This window comes from Chelonia mydas, chromosome 13 (genome assembly GCF_015237465.2).
Source record: "Chelonia mydas isolate rCheMyd1 chromosome 13, rCheMyd1.pri.v2, whole genome shotgun sequence".
Taxonomy (NCBI): Eukaryota; Metazoa; Chordata; order Testudines; family Cheloniidae; genus Chelonia; species Chelonia mydas.
In genome coordinates this window covers 11,246,671-11,269,167 of record NC_051253.2, presented here as the reverse complement: position 1 = coordinate 11,269,167, position 22,497 = coordinate 11,246,671, and the positions used below count along the sequence as shown (strand labels likewise).

The window sequence follows — 22,497 nt, the reverse complement described above, 5'->3', positions numbered from 1 at the left end:
GTTACCCTTCTTCCTCTCTAAATGATTCCTCTCTTCCTTGAAGGTACACCACAGATATGTTTCTCTTCTTCCCCCATCACTCTGTCTTCACTTACTAGACTGGCGTAGGTCCTGCTAGCAAAGCCCCACAGTTATGACTTATGAGGAGAAGCTGAGGGAACTGGGATTGTTTAGTCTGCAGAAGAGAAGAATGAGGGGGGATTTGATAGCTGCTTTCAACTACCTGACAGGTGGTTCCAGAGAGGATGTTTCTAGACTATTCTCAGTGGTAGAAGAGGACAGGACAAGGAGTAATGGTCTCAAGTTGCAGTGGGGGAGGTTTAGGTTGGATATTAGGAAAAACTTTTTCACTCGGAGGGTGGTGAAACCCTGGAATGTGTTACCTAGGGAGGTGGTGGAATCTCCTTCCTTGGAAGTTTTTAAGGTCAGGCTTGACAAAGCCTTGGCTGGGATGATTTGATTGGGGATTGGTCCTGCTTTGAGCAGGGGGCTGGACTAGATGACCTCCTGAGGTCCCTTCCAACCCTGATATTCTATGATTCTATGAGTTCCTGGGGCAGTGACCTATCCACTCACAGACCCCCCCCAAGCTACCCTCTGGGCTGGGTGTTCTTGGAGCCACCAGCTGCCCTTAGCCCAAGTGTGCTGACTGATCACTGGTTGTGGTCTTAGGCTGTCACAGATGTTTGTCCTTGTGGTCAAACCATCCAAGGCGTTTCCCCTTCTTGACCTGTGATCCTCTCTCCCCAGAGAAAGGCCTCTCTTTAACCCCCCGGGATCAAAGGCTGCAAAAGCTCAACCGCTCCCCAGCCAGATGCAGGTCACACATTTCTCTTGCTCTCCAAACCCATCCCAGCGCGACGCTCTCCCTCGCCCCTCTTCCAGTCTCTTACACACGGGCAGCAGGAAGCCTGAGCGGCTGCCTGTCGCTTGGCCTAGGGGCAGCTGGAAACGTTTCATAGAATCGCAGAAGAGCAGGGTTGGAAGAGACCTCAGGAGATCATCGAGTCCAATCCACCGCTCAAGGCAGGACCAACCCCACTACATCATCCCAGCCAGGCCTTTGTCATTTTGAATTTCAGAATTTTTCAGCCAAAAAAAGGGGGGGGGGGGTCCGGGAGGGGTGATTTTATTTGTTCCTAACCAGCCGCCTCCCCCGGGGCAAGGCGAGGGCGCTGCAAGCCAGAAGCACGGGAGGGACGTGCCCCCGCGCCGCCCCGCGGAGCGCGGCTGTGCCCGGTGCGGCCGCGGGGGGCGCCCGCGGCGGCGCTGCGCGGGGAGGCGGCCGGGCCGGGGCGGCGAGCGGGCGGGAAGATGGCGAACGTGCAGCTGGAGTTCCAGGCCAGCGCCGGGGAGGCGGATCCGCAGAGCCGCCCGCTGCTCGTGCTGGGCCAGCTGCACAACCTGCATCGCCTGCCCTGGGCCCAGCTGCGGGGCAAGCTGCAGCCACGAGTCAGCGAGGAGGTGAGGCCGGGCCGGGGGCACGATTCCCCCGCAGCTCGCTGACTGCTGCTCCGTGTCCCTCGCGCCCCCCCCCCGACTCCCCCAGAGCTGCGGGGTGCACGGTGTCCCCCCGGTGCTGCGGGGTGCTCCATTCGCGCCCCCCCCGACTTCCCCCCCCGGAGCTGCGGGGTGCACGGTGTCCCCCCGGGGCTGCGGGATGCTCCATTCGCGCCCCCCCCGACTTCCCCCCCCCGGGGCTGCGGGGTGCACGGTGCCCCCCCTTGCGGGATGCGCGATCCCCCCCTACTCCCCCCCGGGGCTGTGGGCTGCGGGGTGCATGCTGTCTCCCTGGGCGCCAGGACGCACGTTCCCGCTCCTCTCTAGGGCCCCTTTTCTCCAGGGCCGCAGGGCGTATGATCTTCCCCAACTCCACGGGGGCAAAGGTGCAGGAACTGCTGCCCCAACCCCTGGCTTCAAATGGATTCCGTCACATACAGGGTTTGCAATTTGATTCAATGCCCCTCAGCACCCCCACTCTACAAATGGTTCCAGCGCCCCTGCCCAGGGCTGGGTTTCTTTAGAGTCAAGGCTGATTATTTTCCCCGGCGCTTTACCCTGGGTTACTCATTCCACCGGACTGCCAAGTGCATGATTGGGCCCTTGTGTGTGTGTGGAGGGAGACTCTGGAGGGCTTAAGGTGCATGATTCCCTCCTGGAGTGGGGTTTGGCTTGGGTGTTCTGGAAGGTGCATAGTGCCCCTTTGGGGGCGGGGTGTTTAAGCCCCCTGGGCTAAAATCCCTGGGGGGCTTGTCATTTGAATGAGCATCCTTCTGGGAGTAGTCTCTACCCAATCCCTCTGTGCCTGGGCTCCTTCAGAGCATCGTTCTTCTTCCAGGGTGAGTTGCATTCCCTCTAATCTCCTGGCTTTGCAGCTGGTTGAGCCTGCCACTGCAGGGTGGGGACTGGGAAGGAAATCACAGGGTGTTTGACCCTGCACCTTCATGTGTTTTCTGAGCAGAAATACAGTTGCTGTGACTGGAAGCGACTAGCTATGATTGCCTGTCCTAGGAGAGCAGTTTCTGGTGAAGGGGGCCTCAGAGCCCTGCCTAAGACCGTGGTGTGGTTTCCTTGCTTCTTGCAGCCCCGTTCAGGGGATTGGGGCTGGGGGCAGAGTGTTGTGGGGAAGGAGGGCTTAGCAGGGCCCCTCTCAAGTGAAATGAGATTTTAAGTGTCTCCTTGAAACCCACAAAGCAAAATCCTTTGCCTCTCAATGAATGATGCTTTAAATGAACCTTAAAATAGCTCCTCCTCAGAGGAATCCCCCCTCCCGGCTGAGAGACACGTGGCAGGTCATTTTCCCAGTATAGGGGTTTGTAGGGCTTCCAGGCACAACAGTTAAGACAGCAACTTCTGGCAGGAGTCTGTTGTTGTGCTGGAAGATCTGTGGGATTAGCCATGTTCCCACAGAGGGGACCGTTGCAACTTAAAATGTAGAACCGATCTTACCTTCCCTCTGCTTTGATGGGTGTAAAGTGCTTTATGTTCCTTTGAGGTCACAGGTGTTCTAGAAGTGCCAGGTGAGGATATTGTAACTAATGTAATTATTGAAATATATATTCTTGCATGCCAAAAGGCAAGTTTGAGACCTAAATCGCATTTTCAGAAAAGGGTGAAACATATCCTGTGGTTTTTTCCCCCCTCTCCCAGCTGTTTGGATGGAGTGTGTAGATCTGCTTTTATTTTCATGCTCCTAATGACTTTTTTAAAATTATGGGACAACCACAAATATTTTTGCATTATGGTTTTTAGCTTGCTAGATGTGTGGCAGTTCTTGATTGGACTGTGTGTCTCTTGTGAAGAACAATTGGCTCTCATCTCCTTTTTTAATTAAATGGCCATGTGAAATAGCTGTATATTCTATGCTAATAAATCAAACCAGCTTTTTATCACTATTAAAACAGTTTTAATTAAAAAGGCTTTGAATAGCTATTATATAAAATGGCCTGTTTCCATGTTTAATGTAGTATCAAACATAACTTGCACTGTCTATGGAAGTATGTATCTTCCTGATTAACAAATTGGTTTCCCATATTTAAATTGTGTGTATAAAAACGTCATTTAAAAAGCTGCATGTGGATACTAGTGGATACTGTATTTAAACTCAGGTGCATCGTTCTACACTTTCCACACCTGAATATTACAGTTGGGCAATCCATCAGAAATACCAAGAGTGAGACTGATAGAAAAGTGTTGTCCTGCAGTTCTTTGTTTTTAATCTGTTTCCCTTTCTCTTCCTCTCAGATATGGCAGGCTGCATTAAGCACTCTGAATCCAAATCCTACCGACAACTGTCCCCTCTACCTGAACTATGCCACCGTAGCTGCTTTACCTTCCAGAGTTAGCAGACACAATAGCCCTTCTGCGGCTCACTTCATCACCCGCCTTGTTCGAAACTGTCTTCCAGGAGGCATCAACAGATGTATTGTTGTAAGTGACAGTTAGAAAGTACCTTTGGTAAAAAGCCAAGTTAAGCATTTTCCTGTATTCGAGGAAGTCTGATCTGTAGAAGGCCTGGTCTGTACTTGAAAGTTATAAAATTATTTCATTCAGGGAGGGGTGGGGTTTTTTATTTGTTTGTTTTTTTACCAAAACAGTTAAAGCAATAAAAGCCCTAGTGTGGACACAATTATACCACCGTAAAGAAGATTTATACTGGCATAGTTTATTCCCTTTTCTATGGTGGGCTAGCTGTACTAATATATAGCACTTCATAGCAATATGACTGCATCTGTGCTAGGAGGGGTTGGTTGCGTAGGTATAATTCTACTGGTATAGTTACAGGGTTTTTCTACACTGCAGCTGGGAAGGTGTTTCTCAGTGCATGTAGACAGACACGGTAGCTCTGCTCTAGCTAATGCGCTAAAAAGCAGCGTATCTGGGGGGTAGCATGGGCAGTGGCTCAGGCTAGCCACCTGAGTACAAACCCGCTTGGACCCCCTGGACCTGTTGTTGGCATGCTGCTCCGCTGTTGGCATGCTCCCAGCTGCAGTGTAGACATACCCATAATGAGGTACAACTTTCTAGCTTAGCCAAGGACTAAGTGGAAGAGCTAGTCTGTGCACAAGGTGAGCACCAGTTTAACTAAATCACTTTAAGAATGGTTTTTACTCTGTTTTTGAATGCACTCTTCATCTAGAATAAGAGTCCAAACAAAGTGTGTGCAGCAATAGATGCCTTGTCTAGACGAGATCTAAGGTGTGACGTTAACACATAGTAGCGAGTGTGTTTTAAAAGTATAATGTAGAAGCAGCCTCCTGCCTTTAATACATGCTACACAACCAGGTTAGGACATATTAGAGGCAATGTGTCTTGTCTACACTAGACTCTTAAAACGTGTTAGCTAACACCTGCTATTGTCAGACCTTAAATCCTAGTCTAGATAAGGATTTAGTTAAACTGCTGCAACTGGAGAGACTTTTTAATTTGATAGGAATCTCCTGTAGACCAGTTTGAAGGTGACTTTCAGGTTACTGTCAGTAATGAAACTTTCTCTAGATAAACTGTTAGGCTATCTACAGCACTCGTCACATGAAAAATTAGTTGGGAGGCCAGTTGGTCTAAGTCTGTTCTGTCTGAGTTAACATTTTTAACGTTTCTCTAAAACAGTTTTCCATTTCCCATTCCTAGTGTAAACTTCAAGAATCTACTGCATGTATCAAGAGCCTGAAGTTAATATTTAGCCTTAGTCATAGTAGTAATTTCCTGTCAATGTGCTTGGAAAATAGAAGGGCAGTTCCCACGCTTCTTAGGCTTTGACTATGCACTAAAGTTGAAACGCTTTGACTACAGCAATGTAATTAAATTAGTACACACACCCCAGTGTGACATAACTTACACCTGGATAAAAGTGCTACAGGGTCCTGCAGTACAGCTTATCCCCGTATGGGAAGCGGAAGAAGCTAGACTGGTCTAAGGCCCCTTTGTTCCAGTATAACTGTGTCCACACGAGGGGTTATACCAGTATAACTATTTCAGGAAAAAAATCAGTCCCTAACTGAAATAGTTCAACTAGTTTAAAGTCTGCATATAGGCCGGGCCTGAGCTCCTTCTCTTTTCTGTCACTGGCACTCTTATCAAGGATAGTAGACCCCATAATCCGGTTTCATCCCCTTCTAACACTTTGTGACCCATTTGTCTTCTTGCTGGTATTTCAGATGGTCTGTGAGCGCTCTGAAGTCTTTGCCTCGGCTTGTGCGCTAGCCAGGGCTTTCCCACTGTTTACGCACCGGTCCAGTGCCTCTAGGCGCACAGAGAAGAAAACTGTAACTGTGGAGTTTTTCCTGGTTGGACAGAACAATGGGCCCATAGAAGTGGCAACACTTAAAGTAAGTTACAGATTTTCCCTCAGTTAGCTGTCACGTTGCTCCTTGTATATCCAGCCCAGTTTTCTTTCAGAACTGTTACACTGATATGAATTGCCATTCAGTATCTAATGAATGTAGAATATCTGCAGCACCCAAGATAAGAAATGGTCACAGATCAATTCAGTTTTATTATCACTTGTGTGAATATAACTTTATAGCATTCAGAATTGGTAATATTGAAGATATTTTTGCAGAGGTACTTAAAGATCTCAATTAGGGGTCAGACTGCTGTGTCCTCGGAGAACTGTACAAACACATCACACAAAGAGACTTCACTTCTATAATATTTGTCTTAGTTGCAAGTAATAGATTTTAACCTATGGCCTAATATTGCATTGAATCAGGCATGTGCATGTGTTTCCAGGCAAAGGAAGTTATAGTAAGTTTATCCTGCTTTTATGACGCTGAATTCTACCATTGGTTACATAAGTGCATCTCTCGTTGAAGTCACCAGAAGCTGAATGTTTTGGGGCCAGAATGTGGCCTATGGTATTTATATGTGACATTACATCACCTCATGGTTTTATTCTCCCAGTGAAAGTTTGTAGCCAGAAATGTGACACTAGGGCAATGTTTCTCAAACTTTTGTACTGGTGATCTCTTTCACACAGCAAACCTATGCGTGCGACCCCCCTTTATAAATTAAAAACACTTTTTTTGTATTTAACACTATTATAAATGCTGGAGGCAAAGTGGGGTTTGGGTGTGGAGGCTGACTGCTTGTGACCCCCCATATAATAATCTTGTGACCCCCTGAGAGGTCACGACCCACAGTTTGAGAACCTCTGCACTAGGGAAATAGAGTTGAGTTGCAAGTCTGTATTATACAGCATGAACTTAGCATATCACTTGATTAGTTGTAGGAACCTCTCAACCATGTTTTTGGCTGTGATGGAGCAGAAGAGGCCTAGGTTGACTAGTGTCTCTGAGCTGACGCTTGTCCCTGTCAGAAGATCAGTTAAAATTTTTTCTAGCTTCTGCCTTTGCTTCTGCCCTGACCTGCGAGCTGGATTAGCTACACAACACAAAGTCATGCCACCCCAGCTAATCAGTTTTCGCGAGGATGGCAGGGAAGTATTCATAGACTGGCTAAGGGCAGGATATAGTGGTGTTTATTTCTTTTTTAAAGTGGCTTTCCCAAGCTCTGAGCATCTTTGCTATGACAGTATAGTACAATATAGGGCAGTCGGGTAACAGCAGCTGCTCCTCACCCCAAACGAGAAAACCATAGAATCATAAGACTGAAAGGGACGTCGAGAGGTATAGTCCCCTGCACTCATGGCAGGACTAAGTGTTATCATATGAGTAATGAAAACGGACCCCGTCAAGGAGGCAGGGCCCAAGCCACTTAAGGCTTTATGGCTCAAAACCAACCCCTAGAGCAGAAGTTCTCAAACTGGGTTAGGCCCCCCCGGAGGCGCTGAATACATTCTGCGGGTGGGGGGCGGGGGATATGAGAAGCTGCTGGTAGCACCACTGCCTTCACACTTGGGCATCCGGCCAGCAGTTGCTGCTCTCTGCCAGTAGCAGTGCAGAAGTAAGGCTGGCATGGTATGGTATTGCTGTATACGTAAATGGCTCTGTTTGAATCAGCACCTTCTCTGTCTTTGATATTTAGTGAGTTGCATGTGGATTTTTTTTTATCAGTATATGTACTTGGGTGGCAAGCGGTCATAAACTACTACAGACACGCAGAAGGGCGGCGCGATCAAATACGTTTGAGAACCACTGCCCTAGAGTGAAATCCTGACACCTTTTCCCCAACTGAGTTCAGTGAAAAAACTCTCGTTGACTTCAGTGAGGCTAGGATTTCACTCTGTAAATTCAACCCAGAAAATATGAGATGGCTCGTGCAGACCCCAGAGCACTGATGTCACGTGCTTCCTTTGGGATACACCACTCACCAGGCAGGCCGCTCTGTTCTGCACCATCTCCCTTGTCTGGGCCGGTTTAAGGTGGAGGCCCATGTAGAATGTATTGCTATAGTAAACTTCAGCGTTGAAGCCTCCAGAGTTAATCAACTCTACAGCCTCCCCTCCAAAGAACTAGATCAGGGATCGGCAACCTTTGGCACGCGGCCCATCAGGGAAAGCCCCTGGCAGGCCGGGACAGTTTGTTTACCTGCCACGTCCACGGGTTCAGCTGATCGTGGCTCTCGCTGGCCGCGGTTTGCCGTCCCAGGCCATTGGGGCTGAGGGAAGCGCCACAGGCCGAAGGATGAGCTGGCCGCCCTTCCCGCAGCCCCCATTGGTCTGGAGCAGTGAACCGCAGCCAGTGGGAGCTGTGATCAGCCGAAACTGCGGACGTGGTAGGTAAACAAACTGGCCCAGCCCGCCAGGGGCTTTCCCTGACGGGTCACGTGCCAAAGGTTGCCAATCCCTGGACTATATCATTTCCACAGGCTTCCAGCATAAGCAGCCCACCGTTTATGTGAGCCCTTGGTTATATGAATCGGTTTCATGCCCTCTCCATTGCATTCGTAACTTCACATTGCACTGTGATTGTTCAGTAGGACAGTGAAAAAGACTGTTACGTTGTGCTGTCAATTCATGCTGAAACGGAATTCAGTTTCCTTAAGGCACAGCAGAATTAATTGGAGTTTAAGAACAGGCAGTGCAAGAGTGTTGGACTTGAACAAGGATCTGTTGCAGTTGGGAATCGGGGAACTGCACATCATTGTCTTTACACTGAACCCAATTTCTGTGCAGCGTTGTGCAATTAGTCAGCCAACTCTCGTTTGTCTGTGCCTTCCATTTCTTTTATTTCCAGTGTTTGGCAAGTGCTACAGAAGGGGTAAGGCTGGCTGCTCGCATTGTGGACACTCCATGCAATGAGATGAACACTAACAGCTTCCTGGAGGTTGGTGATACACGTTACAACAGGGTTGCTTATTGGAAGTCTGTCTTGAATGTCAGAGTCTAGAAATAATGCTGGCATCTCTTAGTGAAGTCTTGTGCAGTGTGAATGATGGCAGGCATCCCCAAGAAGCTGCTAGAGGCTTGTCATTAATGGACCCTTTCGCAGCTCAGGAGCACTGGTGAGTTTGAGGGAAGCCCAGTTAAACAGTTAGATCACGAGTCCGGAAAGCTGGATTCTCTTTCTGACTGTGCCACTGGCTTGTTCCGTGATTTTTGGACAGGTCACTTAAGGCTGATATTTCAGAGGCACTGGATGCTCATAGTTCCCACTGATTCTAGGGTGCTGCCCTCTTTTGGAAATGAGGCCCTTAGCCACTTGTTTCCCATCCGCGAAAAGGGAATGCTATTCAGTTATCACTGTAAAGTGTTTCTGACACCATGGGGTGAAAGGAGCCATATGTGAAAATTATTTTACTATTATGCAAAGTTTTTGAGAGCATTAACTTTCCTTCTCTGTTTCATCGTGGTCTGATTATAGGCAAGTGCCTTCTGTGGAGGCTGGCTGACCTTCCTATTTAAAAGCTCCTCTCTCGATCAGAACTTAAAGGCCAGAGTCAGCCCTCACGCTGTCATAAATCAGTGGTATCTCCACTGAAGTAAAAAGAATTACACTATCAAGAGCTCAGCATCAGGCCCAAGATCTTGTACGTTTTGTGGCTTTGCACACAGTGGATGTGTGGGTGGGCATCTTTAGCTTTGGAAAGACACATGTACATTCTAATCAACATTGGCTAATTATTATTCTTTAATTTTATATATTATTTTTTTATGATAACCTTAAAGGAAATCAAAAAAGTTGGCAAGGATCTTGGGATTGTTCCAACCATTATTCGTGATGAGGAGCTGAATGAGAAGGGATTTGGAGGTATGTCTTGCTGAAAGCTCAGTCTTTCATCTTCAGTTTACTTCAGGATAGTGTCCACTTCATTATGACTTTTGTTGTTTATACAAAGTGGGCACAATTTTATAGCCCTGAAATTCCCTGTATAACCCCAGGCTGGTTCAAACAGAACACAGTGCCATGCATTCCCACCCCCTACCCCACACACACACACAGAGTTCCCTAGCAACAACTCGGGTTTTTCAATCTTTCTTTTCCAGGTATCTATGGAGTTGGCAAAGCAGCTGTGCATCCACCTGCCCTAGCAGTACTCAGTCACACCCCGGATGGTGCTACACAAACCATTGCGTGGGTTGGGAAAGGGATTGTGTATGACACCGGAGGCCTCAGCATTAAGGGAAAGGTATGTAAATGCTGTATCTGTAGATAGAATAGGTGGCTGGGGGAATGTCTACACTTCAGTCAGCACATGCAGATGTATTCGAACTAGCTTCCTTCTAGCTATGTCAAATGACCAGAGCAGTTAAGCTACAGCAGCACGTTCCGCAGCACGTCTCTCCACTACATACCCAGGACAGGAACATATAGCCCATGGTTTAACTACTGTTTTTGTGCTCGCTGGGTCAAAGCTAGCTCAGGTCTGTCTACATGTGCTGCATTCACAGCTCTGATTGCAGCGTAGACGTACCCAGTGTCCTGCTTCCATCTTTGCTTGTGATAAAGTTGAAGTGGATAATTTATGTCAGAAATGTCCATGGAAAATGAGCTGTTTTTCTTTTGGGTTAAACACTTGTACTTGCGATCCTTCCCATGTGCACGGTTGCATATCTGTAAACAAGTTATAAGGGTGAAAGTGGCAAATAAGATTCTGGGAACATGTGGCAAAGCAGTTAAATTGCTGGTATTTTCCTCCTGCAGTAGTTTGCTGCATTAGAAAAAAGCCAGAATTGAAGGGCCTTCGTTCCTGAACACAAAGTCTGATCCTAAGCCCTTCCAAGTCAATGGAAAGACACTCATCAACTTTAACTCATGTCAGGCGCATAGAGAACATTGCAGCCTGTTAACTTTATATACTGAAATAGCAACAGAAGTTTAGTATTTTCAGTTTTAAAACAGGATCCAGTAAGAGCCAGACAGAAACAACGTCTGGAGAATTGACTGTATTTAACATAAAATTGGCTTGTCGAGGATGCAGATCATGTTGTGAAAGCTTCGCTTGTGTAGCAAAAAAGTGCAAGCGGTTCATTTTCACTGGGTTAGCAATAGCATTTATACGTTTTGTGTCTTAAAAGTTTAAGGTGCAGAGCAAGAGTTAACACTTTGGAAAGTGATTGTAATTTCACACAGGGTGAGAGACCCTCCTGATCTGTGTATTGTAGACAAGCCCTCACAAGACGAGAGGTAAGGTTGCATCAGAGATTCTAGTTTTAACAGGGATTAAAACTGTGACTCTTCCTTATGTTTTTGACTTCTCGTGCTCACGCAAACACACACACACACACAAAAATATATATATTTCTGTTTTAAATAGACCACTATGCCTGGCATGAAACGTGACTGTGGCGGAGCGGCTGCTGTTTTGGGTGCCTTCAAAGCCACGGTAAAGCAAGTAAGTGAAATCTTAGTCAACATAACTTAGATCAGAATTCTTGCCTAAATTTACGTATTCCCAAGAAGATGCCGTCTTGTCTAGTGGTGCGTTCCCTGGACTGGGGCCTAGGAGCGCCAGAATTCTAACTGTTAGTTGCCTTGGACAACTTGCTACAGATCAGTGCCTGTCTCTGTAAAATGGGGAGGTTGCTGTTTTACATACATCACTCGGGTCTTGGGAATTAATGTTGTAAAGCACTAGGGCCCCGATTCGGGAAACCACTTTCCCAAACCGGAACCTATATATGTAAGTTGTTAAATATGCTCCTATCCTGAGGATTTCATTGATGCTAGTTCTTAGGTCACATCCATTCTGCAGAATTGTTGGTAGCTGCTGTTGCTGAGAAGAATAATATCTTTGTGTTAGCACTACATAACAATGCAAGAGTGTTGCTCTTCTCTTCCTGCACTATTGTTATGTAGTGTTGTCATACGCTGTTAATCATCTGCCTCAGGTGAGGGCATTGGGTGTTTTCCTTATTGTCAGCAAACAGGTAGATAAGGTATGAACACTGGGAAAACAGGCTTATCTTTCCCCAGTTTATGGTCTTACAAGGAGCTGGCTTTTGGTTTGCTGTTGTGGCCAGAAGGTAGAAGGAGACCAACATAAAGCCAAACCTTGAAATATTGGGAACCCTTCTGAGTAATAATAATAATAATAAACCTAGTGTGGATGCTGCCAGAGGGATTCAGCTTTCACCACAAATCCAGTCACTGTAAGTCTTGCTGATGGAGCCACCCTTGCTTCCAAGAAATATCTAGGGTTCAAAGAACATTTGCTGCTGTGGATTAACATATAGGTCTAAGAGAAGATCTGTCCAGGAGGTGGTCAGGTGCCAAACTTCCATTTCGCAGCAGTTTACTATGACTTTAGCTGTGTGTTTGGCCATAACAGGAGCGTTTGATGTTGAGGGACTATAAACCTCATAGTTATCTGCAGAGACTTGCAGTTGGAAGCAAATTTGCAAGGAGCAACTTACAGAGCTAGCAGCTTCACGTAACTCTCATGCCTCAAATAGTTTAAATCTCTCACACACACAATTCCAAAGACAAGGCAGAATTTTCACAGCACTCCGATGGGACTACAAAAGCCATGTCTGCCGTCAACCTGACAACTTGACTTAGTTTTATACTAATTATCCCTCAGTGATTGTGCACCAAAGATTTACAAGTGCATGTGCTACCTAATTTTGTGCAGTTATTGCTCGCAGTCGTGATAAATGTGCATGGAAATGGCTGGTCATTTTCACACACAATTACTATGACTGTGCAATATGGCAGTAAAATTAGTCTGGGCAAATTAAGCCTGCAAAGGCTGTTGTATTGCTCAGAAAATCCAGGCCTGCATATTTTTAAACTCCGAGATCCTATTGCATAGTTTTAAAATGTCTAGAATAAATGTAAGGTAAATAAGCCCAAATAGAAGCTATCTTCAAAGTTGTAATTTGGAAAGTAGAGGAGTATTCATTTTTGTTACTCATTTAAGGTATTTTAAAAGCAACGTGTAGAACCTGCAAAAGTAACCAACAGGATTCAGTCATCTGTCAGGGGACATTTGATAATGGGATGGAATGTCCCCCTTTCTCAGCATTAGTTTAGCTGCATTTCCTATTTAGAGGAGTAAATATACACCCGCTTGGTGGAATTCCTTTTATGGAACATGAATAGAACAGCTTTTTGTCATGCAGACCAACTTTGCCCAGCAGGGGGTTCTGGTTAGCACAGTGTCTCTTGTATCCCTTTGTTTGCAAAGTACCCCAGCTCTTGTGTGTGAGGTTATTTGATGGTTCCCGGCTGCCGTCCATTTGTAGGAATGGTTGTTGGCTTTATTTTACAACGTACAAAGAGCCAATCTAACTCTTGGATTAGCCCTTTGGACTTAAGACCATGAGCTGGCTCAGCAAGTCCTGGCGTCTCTAGCAGGTGAAGCTTATCAAAAGATCCCTAGTGAAACTGACCTCTGACACAACCGAGAGTTTGCTTCTTTTAAAAGCAGCTGGTGCTGTTGAAAATTGTGAAAGGAGATCAAAGCAGATTTATTTATTTATTAAGACACAGCTGCCACGCTTTCCTCCTTCTCCCCCACTAAAAAGAGGCCCCCCATCCCAGGGTACTCGGCATGTTGTACACATGAAAACAGTGATATATTCTAAAATGTCATCAAACAAAATACAAATATAAAGTGGTTATAAACCAGAAAAAAACAGAGTGGGACTTAATGAGAAAGAGAGAAAAAGAGGGAATGGAAAATACAAATTATTTGCCAGCTCCTAAGAGTATGCCGTGTAGCTCACAGCAAAATAGGAGACCACACCGTGATAATTCTTTTTTGCTGTGAGACACCTTATGGTACCATTTAGAAGTGGGGGAACCATAGGAATTGCTGTATTGGATCGGACCTGTGGACTGGATGGACAAGTATCTTGTCTCTTATGGACGTTGAGGTGTGAGGAAACCCTGCAGTAGAGTGGTATGGGATGGGAAGTGGTGCATTGACACACGTGAATTCCATACTCTAGGACTCCCAGTCGTCTTCCAAATGAACTCTCCATAGTGGAATTTCTTAAAGTCAGGAGGCATTGGCATGTCCTCTACAGGGAGATTGTTAATTATAACTAGGCCCTGCAGGGCAATGAACAGATAATGGGCAGTAAGGTCACTCAGCTTGTCTGGAGAATCGACCTTCCAGCAGATCTCTTCTGGCATCTGGTTCAATCCGGTTGGGGTCCACGTAGTCAGGCAGTTGTTCTTTTAGGGTTCCTCTTTAGAAGGCTTACAGTTCACAAATGGTTGTAGACCAACTGTTGTTGTATCTGTCCTTCTTCATAACTACTACAGGCTTTTCCCTGAGATTTCCGTAAGTGATAGGGATGGGAGCAATTTATCAAAGGCCCCCAAGTTATAGTCTTTGGCATCACTCAAGAGTAAAACAGAAGTAATAGAAAACACAAGCATTGGAAAATAAAAGCCCATTCATCATGAACTACTTTTTAACATGCTGTCACAAGTCTTTATGATTGTCATGTTCAAAGGATTTATTATCTGAATCTTTTATTTGTGGCTAGAGATGATTAAGTAGCTAGAAATATTGGCCCAGATGTCCCTAGTCTCTGTGTTCTGAGGATGCCTTTATGGCTGTATTGAGGTTGAACATGTGCAGTAGCACATCTTTGAAAATCTGCACCACTGTTGTTCACATAATAATACTCTGGTTTTATGTATAAGGAGCTTGTGTTAGCAGGGGCCTGATCCAAAGCCCATTGAAGTCAGTTAGAAGACACCCATCAACTTCAATAGGCTTTGGAAGTTGCTGGTCAAAAAGAGCAAAACTAATTTGCAAAAACTTCTAGATTATTTTTATCAAAGAATCAAATTTCACAAAGTTTCAACCAGCTTTGTTGATGCAGACATCTTGAACAGAAGACACTTTAATTCTGATGTCACAGAGTTTAAGGCCAGAAGAGACCACTATGTCATCTAATCTGACCTCCTGTATATCACAGCCCACCAGCGCCGCACACTCAACCCAACAACAGTCCAAAATAAACGACACCCACACAGACTAAACTTTTATGTGCCAGAGAGTGAAAGAGGCTGAATTCAGTGATTTATGCAGCTGGCAAAAGCTTTAGTTCCCCTCCCTAACACACACATACACAAGATCTCTCTTCTCAGCATGTGCTGCTTTCCTTCTGTTAGGTTACTTGTTATCTCTCCACTGAAAACTCAGAAGCTACAAATCAATGTACTTGTACGCTGTCGTTTTTTTAATTATTTGTATTACCAAAGCACCTGGGAGCCCCAGTCATGGATCGGGATTCCATTGTGCTAGGCATTGTACAAACACAGAACAAAAAGATAGTCCCTGCTCCAGTGAGTTTACATATCTTGATATCCGCTGCAGGCTAGAAGCCACTTGTCCCAGATTTTGCATGTGATAAATGCATTTCATGGTAATAGTTCTATCTAAAAGCCATAATCCCTCATTAATTTCAGTCCCAGTAAACTACTATGTACATTATGTTGAATTGCATCTCTCCTCTTATTGTTACAGGGCTTTAAAGACAATCTTCATGCTGTTTTTTGCTTGGCTGAAAATTCTGTTGGGCCTAATTCAACAAGACCTGATGACATCCATGTTCTTTACTCGGGAAAGTAAGATTGTCCGTCCCTTTCATAGACCTGTTTAGTAGTGCTTTGTCTCTCCACTTTATTTGTTCAAGTGAACAACAGGTATAGCTGTAGAATCTATTTTCTTATATCGTAAGCTCTTAGAGGGGCAAGGACCTTTTATTGTTGTCATTCTGTGTTTGTACAGCAGCTAGCATAATGGGGTGCTGATCCAGCACGAGGGTTGTAGATGCTACCACAATACAAATAATAAATGCTCGTATCATTGATACATTTCCCTGCTATAGCCACATGCCAAATGAAATCCACGCTACCTTACCTAAGTAACTGAGAATAAATCAAACAATATTAACATCTGCAGCAAGTTTTAAATTGGAGAATATAAAGAAACAAAAGATGGTTATGAGGTGTTTATTGTACGCAATATTATGCTGTAAAAATCTCATGTTACATCTCTGTCAGCTAAAGCCGGTTGAAAAATGGGATGGGGATGGAAAATGACAATTTTCATCCTCGTTTTCCATTTTGAAATTTCAAAATCTGAAAAAATTAAACCAGGTTTTTTGACAAATCTTTGCAATGAAATCTTCATCAGTATCTTGAAAATCTGCTCATTAAGTCCTGAAATGGGCTTCGATAATAAAGGATTCTTACCTGATTCCCAGACAACTGTTCTGTCATTAAAGCTACTCTTATTCACTGCTTACTTTTAGCATTGAATGGGAGAGCAAATATCACCCTTTTCTTTGAAGAGCAGTCATGGAAATGACATTGGGAAAGCGACTACCCTAAAAGTATGAAATAGAACATCACAACCTGTGTCCTTGGCTGAAAGTTTGGAGCTGTTTGCATGAAATCTCACCATTTCACAAGAACATTTTCACACAAGAGTTAACTTTTTTTCCCTGAGATGCAGCTGCGGGGGAGACCCTCAAAGTTTTACAGGTTCCCTGGAAAATGACAGTTTTTCTGAGTGCAAACGAAAATGCAAAAACCTCTAATTTCATTCCCCCCCCCCCCCCCCCCGTCAAATCCTGATGCCACTATTTCACATAGCCGTAGTTGTGAGTTTCCTGTGTGTTTAGAAGTGGATGCTTTCTTCTGGCTAGCCCGTTGTAAGATATCGTTATAATCTGATTCCCCTCTGAGCAGAACAGCATCAGATTTTGTCCATTTTCACCCTGGCTTTGTAGAGTCCCAGTTCCAGTAATAGGTTAGGATTGCCTGAGTGTTTAGGGCTCTTTAAGCTGAAGATAGGTAGCTGTTGCTGTTCGTGTATATTCTTATTTATGTTGCAGTAGTGCCTAGAAATCCCAGCCCCATTGTGCGAGAGACACTACAAACCCAATAGAAAGATGGTCCCTGCTCTGTAGACTGTAGGATCTATGATAAAGCCAGCATTAGTCGCTCAGGTACGCCCTGTTGTGGAACTTTAAAGGAAAGGGTCCCTTGCTTCAAATAAGAAGTAAATGCATTTTCTTTATATTTTTCGCTTTGCAGCAGTGTTGGCTCTTAGAGCTGCTGAGCAGGATCTCTTTGCAGACGTCATTCCCAACCTGAAGCGTTGTTGCATTAAATAACATGTCTTCTTCCTAGAACTGTGGAAATCAACAATACTGATGCAGAGGGCAGGCTGGTGTTGGCTGATGGAGTCGCATATGCGTGCAAGGATCTCGGAGCTGATATCATTCTTGACATGGCCACTCTCACCGGAGCTCAGGTACTTGTTTGCAAAGCCTCTGGGTTGCTGGAGGACAGCTTTTTATTGTAACGGCCCCATGCCACCACTGTAGTTTGTCTGTGGAGACATCAAGCTGCACTTTTAGCTACAAACCACAGGTCTCTACAACTTAATCTGGAGAAGTAATTCTGTTAGCTAGCAGCAGTAAAAGGCTGTTATCCTCTACATGAACCAGCCACCAGAGGGGAATACGACACACTTTGCCAGCATGTTACATTTATAACTACATTAGTCAGACATGGTTTGTGTACCTTGTGGGCTTTTATATCTCATACATAATTGAGTAAAAAAATGAAGTTTATTCAGACACAAATGAAACTCATGTAAATGCTCCAGTATTATTCAAAAGTTGACAGTTTTATCAATTTCTCCTTGAGAGAACTTGAACCAGTGTTTAAGATGCTGTTGTCAGTTTTCATGGTCTGATCCTGTTCCCATTGAAGTCCCTGGGGGGTTTACTGAGCTGGAGGTAATAACCATCAATAATGGTGAACACATGGGTGTTTCTAAATTCAGCCTAGCAAATTTGGCTCATCCCTTTGGCTTAGGCACAAGACATGTGTTGTATGAAGGAGTGAAATGTTGTTAGGCTTTATAATCATCACAGGGACGGGTAAGAGAACTTTGTGCTTGGCCTAGCACATTTTTAGCTGATGTTGTAACTATAGCTGGATATTGTTTAACAGTTGCAAGAGCTGGAAGTTCTATACGAGATTGAGATTAGTGGGCCAGACCTTCAGCTGATGTAAATCACACTAGTTCCTTAGAAGTTAGTGGAGCTATGTAGATTTCCACCAGCTGAGTATCTGGCCCGGCATCTGCAGTTAATCATTTGGCAAAGTCTTGATTTACAAAGTATGTTATATAATGTAGGGCATATGTTACACACAGTATATATTAGTAAAAGGGTAAAAACTGACATTGAAATATCACTTTTGTAAACCACTGTAACATTTTTATAGAAGATGGTGTGGACAGGCAGTAGTTCCTGTGATGAGATCTAGCCTGGATGTCTGGGGGTAGAATTAGTCTTCATTGAAAAAAAATTGGGTAGTTCCTGGAAGCATGCTGTTTGCATTCATCAGGGGTTGTGCATGCCAATGTAACAGTGCCCTTTTGAAAACTTGCCTTATGTCTGCCCTATGGTACCAGTGTGGAAAACACTAACAACATATGGCTTCTAGGTTTCAGGTCGAATCCAAGACCTAAATGCAGATCTAGGGTGAAATGACTTTTCCTATGAAGGGTCCTGCATTCACAGGGTCCATGTTATCTGTGGTTGACCTAGGTTGGTTCTGTGTGCATGTGAGCCATCTTATTTATTATTCATTGCTGGACCAACAAACATGGGGAGTGTAGTCATACGGCCGTATCGTTTGTTGGCTATGAAACCCCAGGGAGATGTTTGTGTGTCTGCTGTTGTGTTAGCCCAGATGAGTGTGGAATATTTCACTGTGAAATGGATTTCTTATCAGAAATGTAAAATGTTTTGATGATGCCCAGAACCCCTCTGTTTATTTATAACACCTCAGTCTTTTTCTTTAGTTTTCAGATATGTTTTCTAAGTGGGAATTTTATTGATAGCCATGTTCCGTGGCAGGCAACTGCTAGCGCCAAGTAGGGAGCAGAAAATTGTTCTATCCAGCACATCCGCTAAAGAGTTTGGGACTAAACCCATATTAATCCTACCCGGTTGTGTCTTATCCCTCACTAGGGAATTGCCACAGGGAAATACCATGCTGCTGTCCTCACCAACAATGAAGACTGGGAGAAGGCCTGTGTTATAGCTGGCAGGAACTGCGGAGACCTGGTCCATCCTCTTGTGTATTGTCCTGAGCTCCATTTTAGTGAATTTACCTCTGCTGTAGCTGATATGAAGAACTCTGTGGCAGTAGGTTGTTTTTTTTTTTATTATTTTTTATTCCCTTATTCAATCAGAATTGTTCAGGCCAGACTCCCGGTGCATGTTCTGCATAATGCACCAGTTGTAGGAGTTATAGGCTAGAAGATACAAAGATGATGTATGGGAAGTTAATAAAAGCTTTTAGAAACCTACCTACCTGCCACTGACACTTGCAAACAACTCCGTTTTTGACAAAGGGAGCAAGGCTGGGCCTCAGGTCTGGCTGGGGTGACTCCAGCTGTTGACCTTGGTACATCTAAGCTAAACAAGTGCCAAAATGTTTTGGGGGTTGGAATTGGTGTGATGGAGGATTCTGCATTGCCGTCTTAACTACCACATGCATCATGGCTGTGTAACCCACCCCTTCTGCCCCAGTAAAAGTACAATGGTTCTGTTTAGTAAGGGGAAAGGAGGTAAGGAGAAAACACAGCAGAGTGGGGAGAGCCGATAACTCCAGAAAGGAGCAGCAGGCGTTAATTCATTCTTGCATACCTGAGAACTTGCTGGCATATACTAAGGCCAGCCTTAAGTTACGGCTTTTAAGAGTTCCTTATGAGAGATGGATTTGTACATTGTCTTCTAAAACAGTGGTTCTCAGCCAAGGGTCCGGGGGCCACAAGCAGGTTTCAGGGAGGCCGCCAAGCAGGACCGGCATTAGACTTGCTGGGACCCAGGGCAGAAAGCCAAAGCCCCACCGGGGCTGAAGTCGAAACCTGAGCAACTTAGCTTCACAGGGCCTCCTGTGGCGACGGGCCCCAGGCAATTGCCCTGCTTGCTGCCCCCTATGCTGGTCCTGGTTTTTATATGCAGAAAAACAGTGGTGACGCAGACAGGTTGTGGAATTTTTATAGCATGTTGTGGGGGCCTCAGAAAGAAAAAGGTTGAGAACCCCTCTTCTAAAATGGTGGGTAATGTAAAGAAATTGTTAGGAGTTATTTTTAGACAAATAATATTTTTAAAGACAAATTATCTCACAAAAACAAACTTTTTATTGTTTCTCCAGGACAGAGACAATACTCCCAGCTCCTGTGCTGGGCTCTTTATTGCGTCTCACATTGGTTTCGATTGGTCTGGTGTCTGGGTCCATATAGACATTGCAGCACCTGTCCATGCGGTGAGTATGTTCATTTGTCGTGTGAAATATCACCTTTCCTGCCTGCTGCTTTTGCAGAGCTCTCTGCTGTGGGGTGGGGGAATTAGACAGGAAAGCTTTCTTGTAGGAAGTAATGACTGTACAAAGAGATCTAGATTTTAGAAAGATAACTGCTTTATTCTGGCAACTTATTTGGGTTTTTTATTTTAAAAAAAATCTCTAAATGTTACTTAGTCTAATTTCTGATTTCAACAGCATGTGCTTTCTTAACCCAACTAAATGCCTTCTACAGATTTAAGAAATGAGTACATTACATGTGCTAAGTGATTTAGCCCAATATCCTCTCATGGTGGTTTGCTTTGTTGTGTCTGTTCCCGATTGTCTTGTCCGGGTTGCCTGTCAAATTTCTGTGGGGCTCTATCTGCTCCCCCAATGCCTCAGCAGATATTTGCACCCTCATTCTTCTCTTGCTAACCAACTAGCTGCTTTGCTGTTTTTAAAAAACAAAACAAAATTGTGCAGCTGGATTTTCCTCTCTGGTATTGAATTGTGGATTCTCTGCTGTGAGAGGGGTTAGGATAAACACATCACAGTAATTGTCAGTCTCTCTCTGACGCAAATCAACTGTACTCTGCCTCCTACTAAACTACAGTAGAGTGCAAACTTCACCCACTCACCAATATCAGCCGTAACTTAACCCACAGAGTACAGTTCCAGAGAAACAGAGGAGGCTTCTCTTATAGAGCAACCATGTACTACTTCCAACTCATCTGTAGATCAGTTTCATAGAATACGTTCTTGCTTTGATGTTAAAGATCATTGTAAAGGATGTTGTGCTGTGTTCATTTGTATTATTACAGAGCAGACTGGGATTTCTGCATTAGTAGTGTGTATGTTTCTAGACATCTGCATATCTTAAAGTATTAGTGGGATTCTCCGTTTTTCTCCTTTATGTGTGGTGCCCACTTATTTAGCACTTTCATTTCAGCAGGATCCCTCGGAAATGCCTGCCTGTGAGCACGCTGCCAGCTTCTTCAGAGTTCTGCCAAGTGCGGCATAAAAGGTGGGATTTTCCAAAGCAGCTAAGGGAGTTGGACATCCCACTCCCTAGGCACTCTGGAAAATGCCACCCCAAGAATGTGAGCAGACTCATGGATCAGCTCTCTGTCTGGATGTGCCTGGATTCTCCTTGGAAAAGAGTGAGGATGAGTGCAATACCCAAGTGATATTAAAATCTGAAGTGTACCCATTTTTTTCTAGGGCGAACGAGCTACTGGTTATGGAGTGGCTTTGTTGCTGTCCCTGTTTGGCCGTGCATCCGAAGATCCTCTGCTGAACATGGTGTCCCCTCTGGGATGCAATGGAGACTCTCCAGATGAGGAGATGGAGAGAGATTCTAAAAGGCGACGCCTTGTTTAATGTTCCCCAGCACTTACCGATGGGGCGCCTGTATTACCTCACCTTGCACCGATCCGTTCTGCAGCAAAGAAAATACCACATTTGGGAAACTGCCATTTTTTTTTTTAACTGTCATGATGAGATCGATTACTTATTTCTGATGAAATGGCCTATTCTTTTGTTTTTTAAACTATGTGTGCACACAGTTGCTGAACAACCTTGACCTTGCAATCTCTGAGCTCTGCTAGCTTTAGTGGAGGGAGGGAAATGTCCTCCTTAAAGCACCTCTCAAAACTTGCTCAGTGCATTAATGCATGAATAAGCCACTGCAACTCTTGCTTACCAGGCCTTCTGATTTCCTTTGTTACTTTCCATGAGATTTTATTGATTCTTACAGGCCCCACTGCTTCTCACAACAGAGTTATTTGAGGAAGAAAAAACCACTGTAGGCTCGGCTTATTCCATGGCAATTCAGCTTAGCAGCAAAGACGGTCTAATGGGAAAAGGCTTTTTATTTTAGTAAGGGGCAGAACCTGCATATTAAGCTTTTGCTGACCATTACAATCAACAAAAGAGTGGGCCAAAACGCAATTCCATGTCACTCTTACTCTTTCAGATAACAGAACATACTCACTTTGAAAGAAAAAAAGAAATAGTGGGACTATGAATAAACTTGGTTTACAAAGCAAAGTGGCTGCTTGCTTCTGTCTGCTTCGCACATGCATGGTCTGAGTTTATTAAAGCCATTTGTGTATCCCAACATGGAACTTCATGGCATTCTTTGTATTTCCGAAAGTACTGGGTGTTCCTCAAACGAGAGTCTGAATGGACTGCGCTGTGCAAGTTCTCACGCCCAGCTCTACTGCTGCACTTCACATCAGATCTTTTCCTCCCAGGAGCTGCTGCCACTTGTGCTGAATGACTAGGTGCAGAGGAGCTTCCGCTAATGACTGGA

At 44.7% G+C, this 22,497-nt stretch overlaps 1 protein-coding gene across 1 annotated transcript; it reads left to right on the top strand.

Annotated features, from left to right (window-relative positions):
• Positions 1-1,251: 1,251 nt before the first annotated feature.
• NPEPL1 (aminopeptidase like 1) lies at positions 1,252-22,304 on the top strand. The gene is made up of 12 exons (XM_037915780.2): positions 1,252-1,464; positions 3,745-3,930; positions 5,658-5,828; positions 8,637-8,726; positions 9,569-9,650; positions 9,887-10,029; positions 11,158-11,235; positions 15,331-15,431; positions 17,004-17,127; positions 18,863-19,039; positions 20,055-20,165; positions 21,405-22,304. The coding sequence occupies exons 1-12, from the start codon at positions 1,315-1,317 to the stop codon at positions 21,561-21,563; spliced, it is 1,572 nt and encodes a 523-aa protein (XP_037771708.1). The 5' UTR covers positions 1,252-1,314; the 3' UTR covers positions 21,564-22,304.
• Positions 22,305-22,497: the final 193 nt, after the last annotated feature.

Bases quoted from the DNA above. Each gene is read 5' to 3' on its own strand.
- NPEPL1 (XM_037915780.2), top strand. From the start codon at position 1,315: ATGGCGAACGTGCAGCTGGAGTTCCAGGCCAGCGCCGGGGAGGCGGAT. The intron at 1,465-3,744 runs GTGAGGCCGGGC...TCTTCCTCTCAG, and splicing joins AGCCACGAGTCAGCGAGGAG to ATATGGCAGGCTGCATTAAG. The intron at 3,931-5,657 runs GTAAGTGACAGT...CTGGTATTTCAG, and splicing joins GCATCAACAGATGTATTGTT to ATGGTCTGTGAGCGCTCTGA.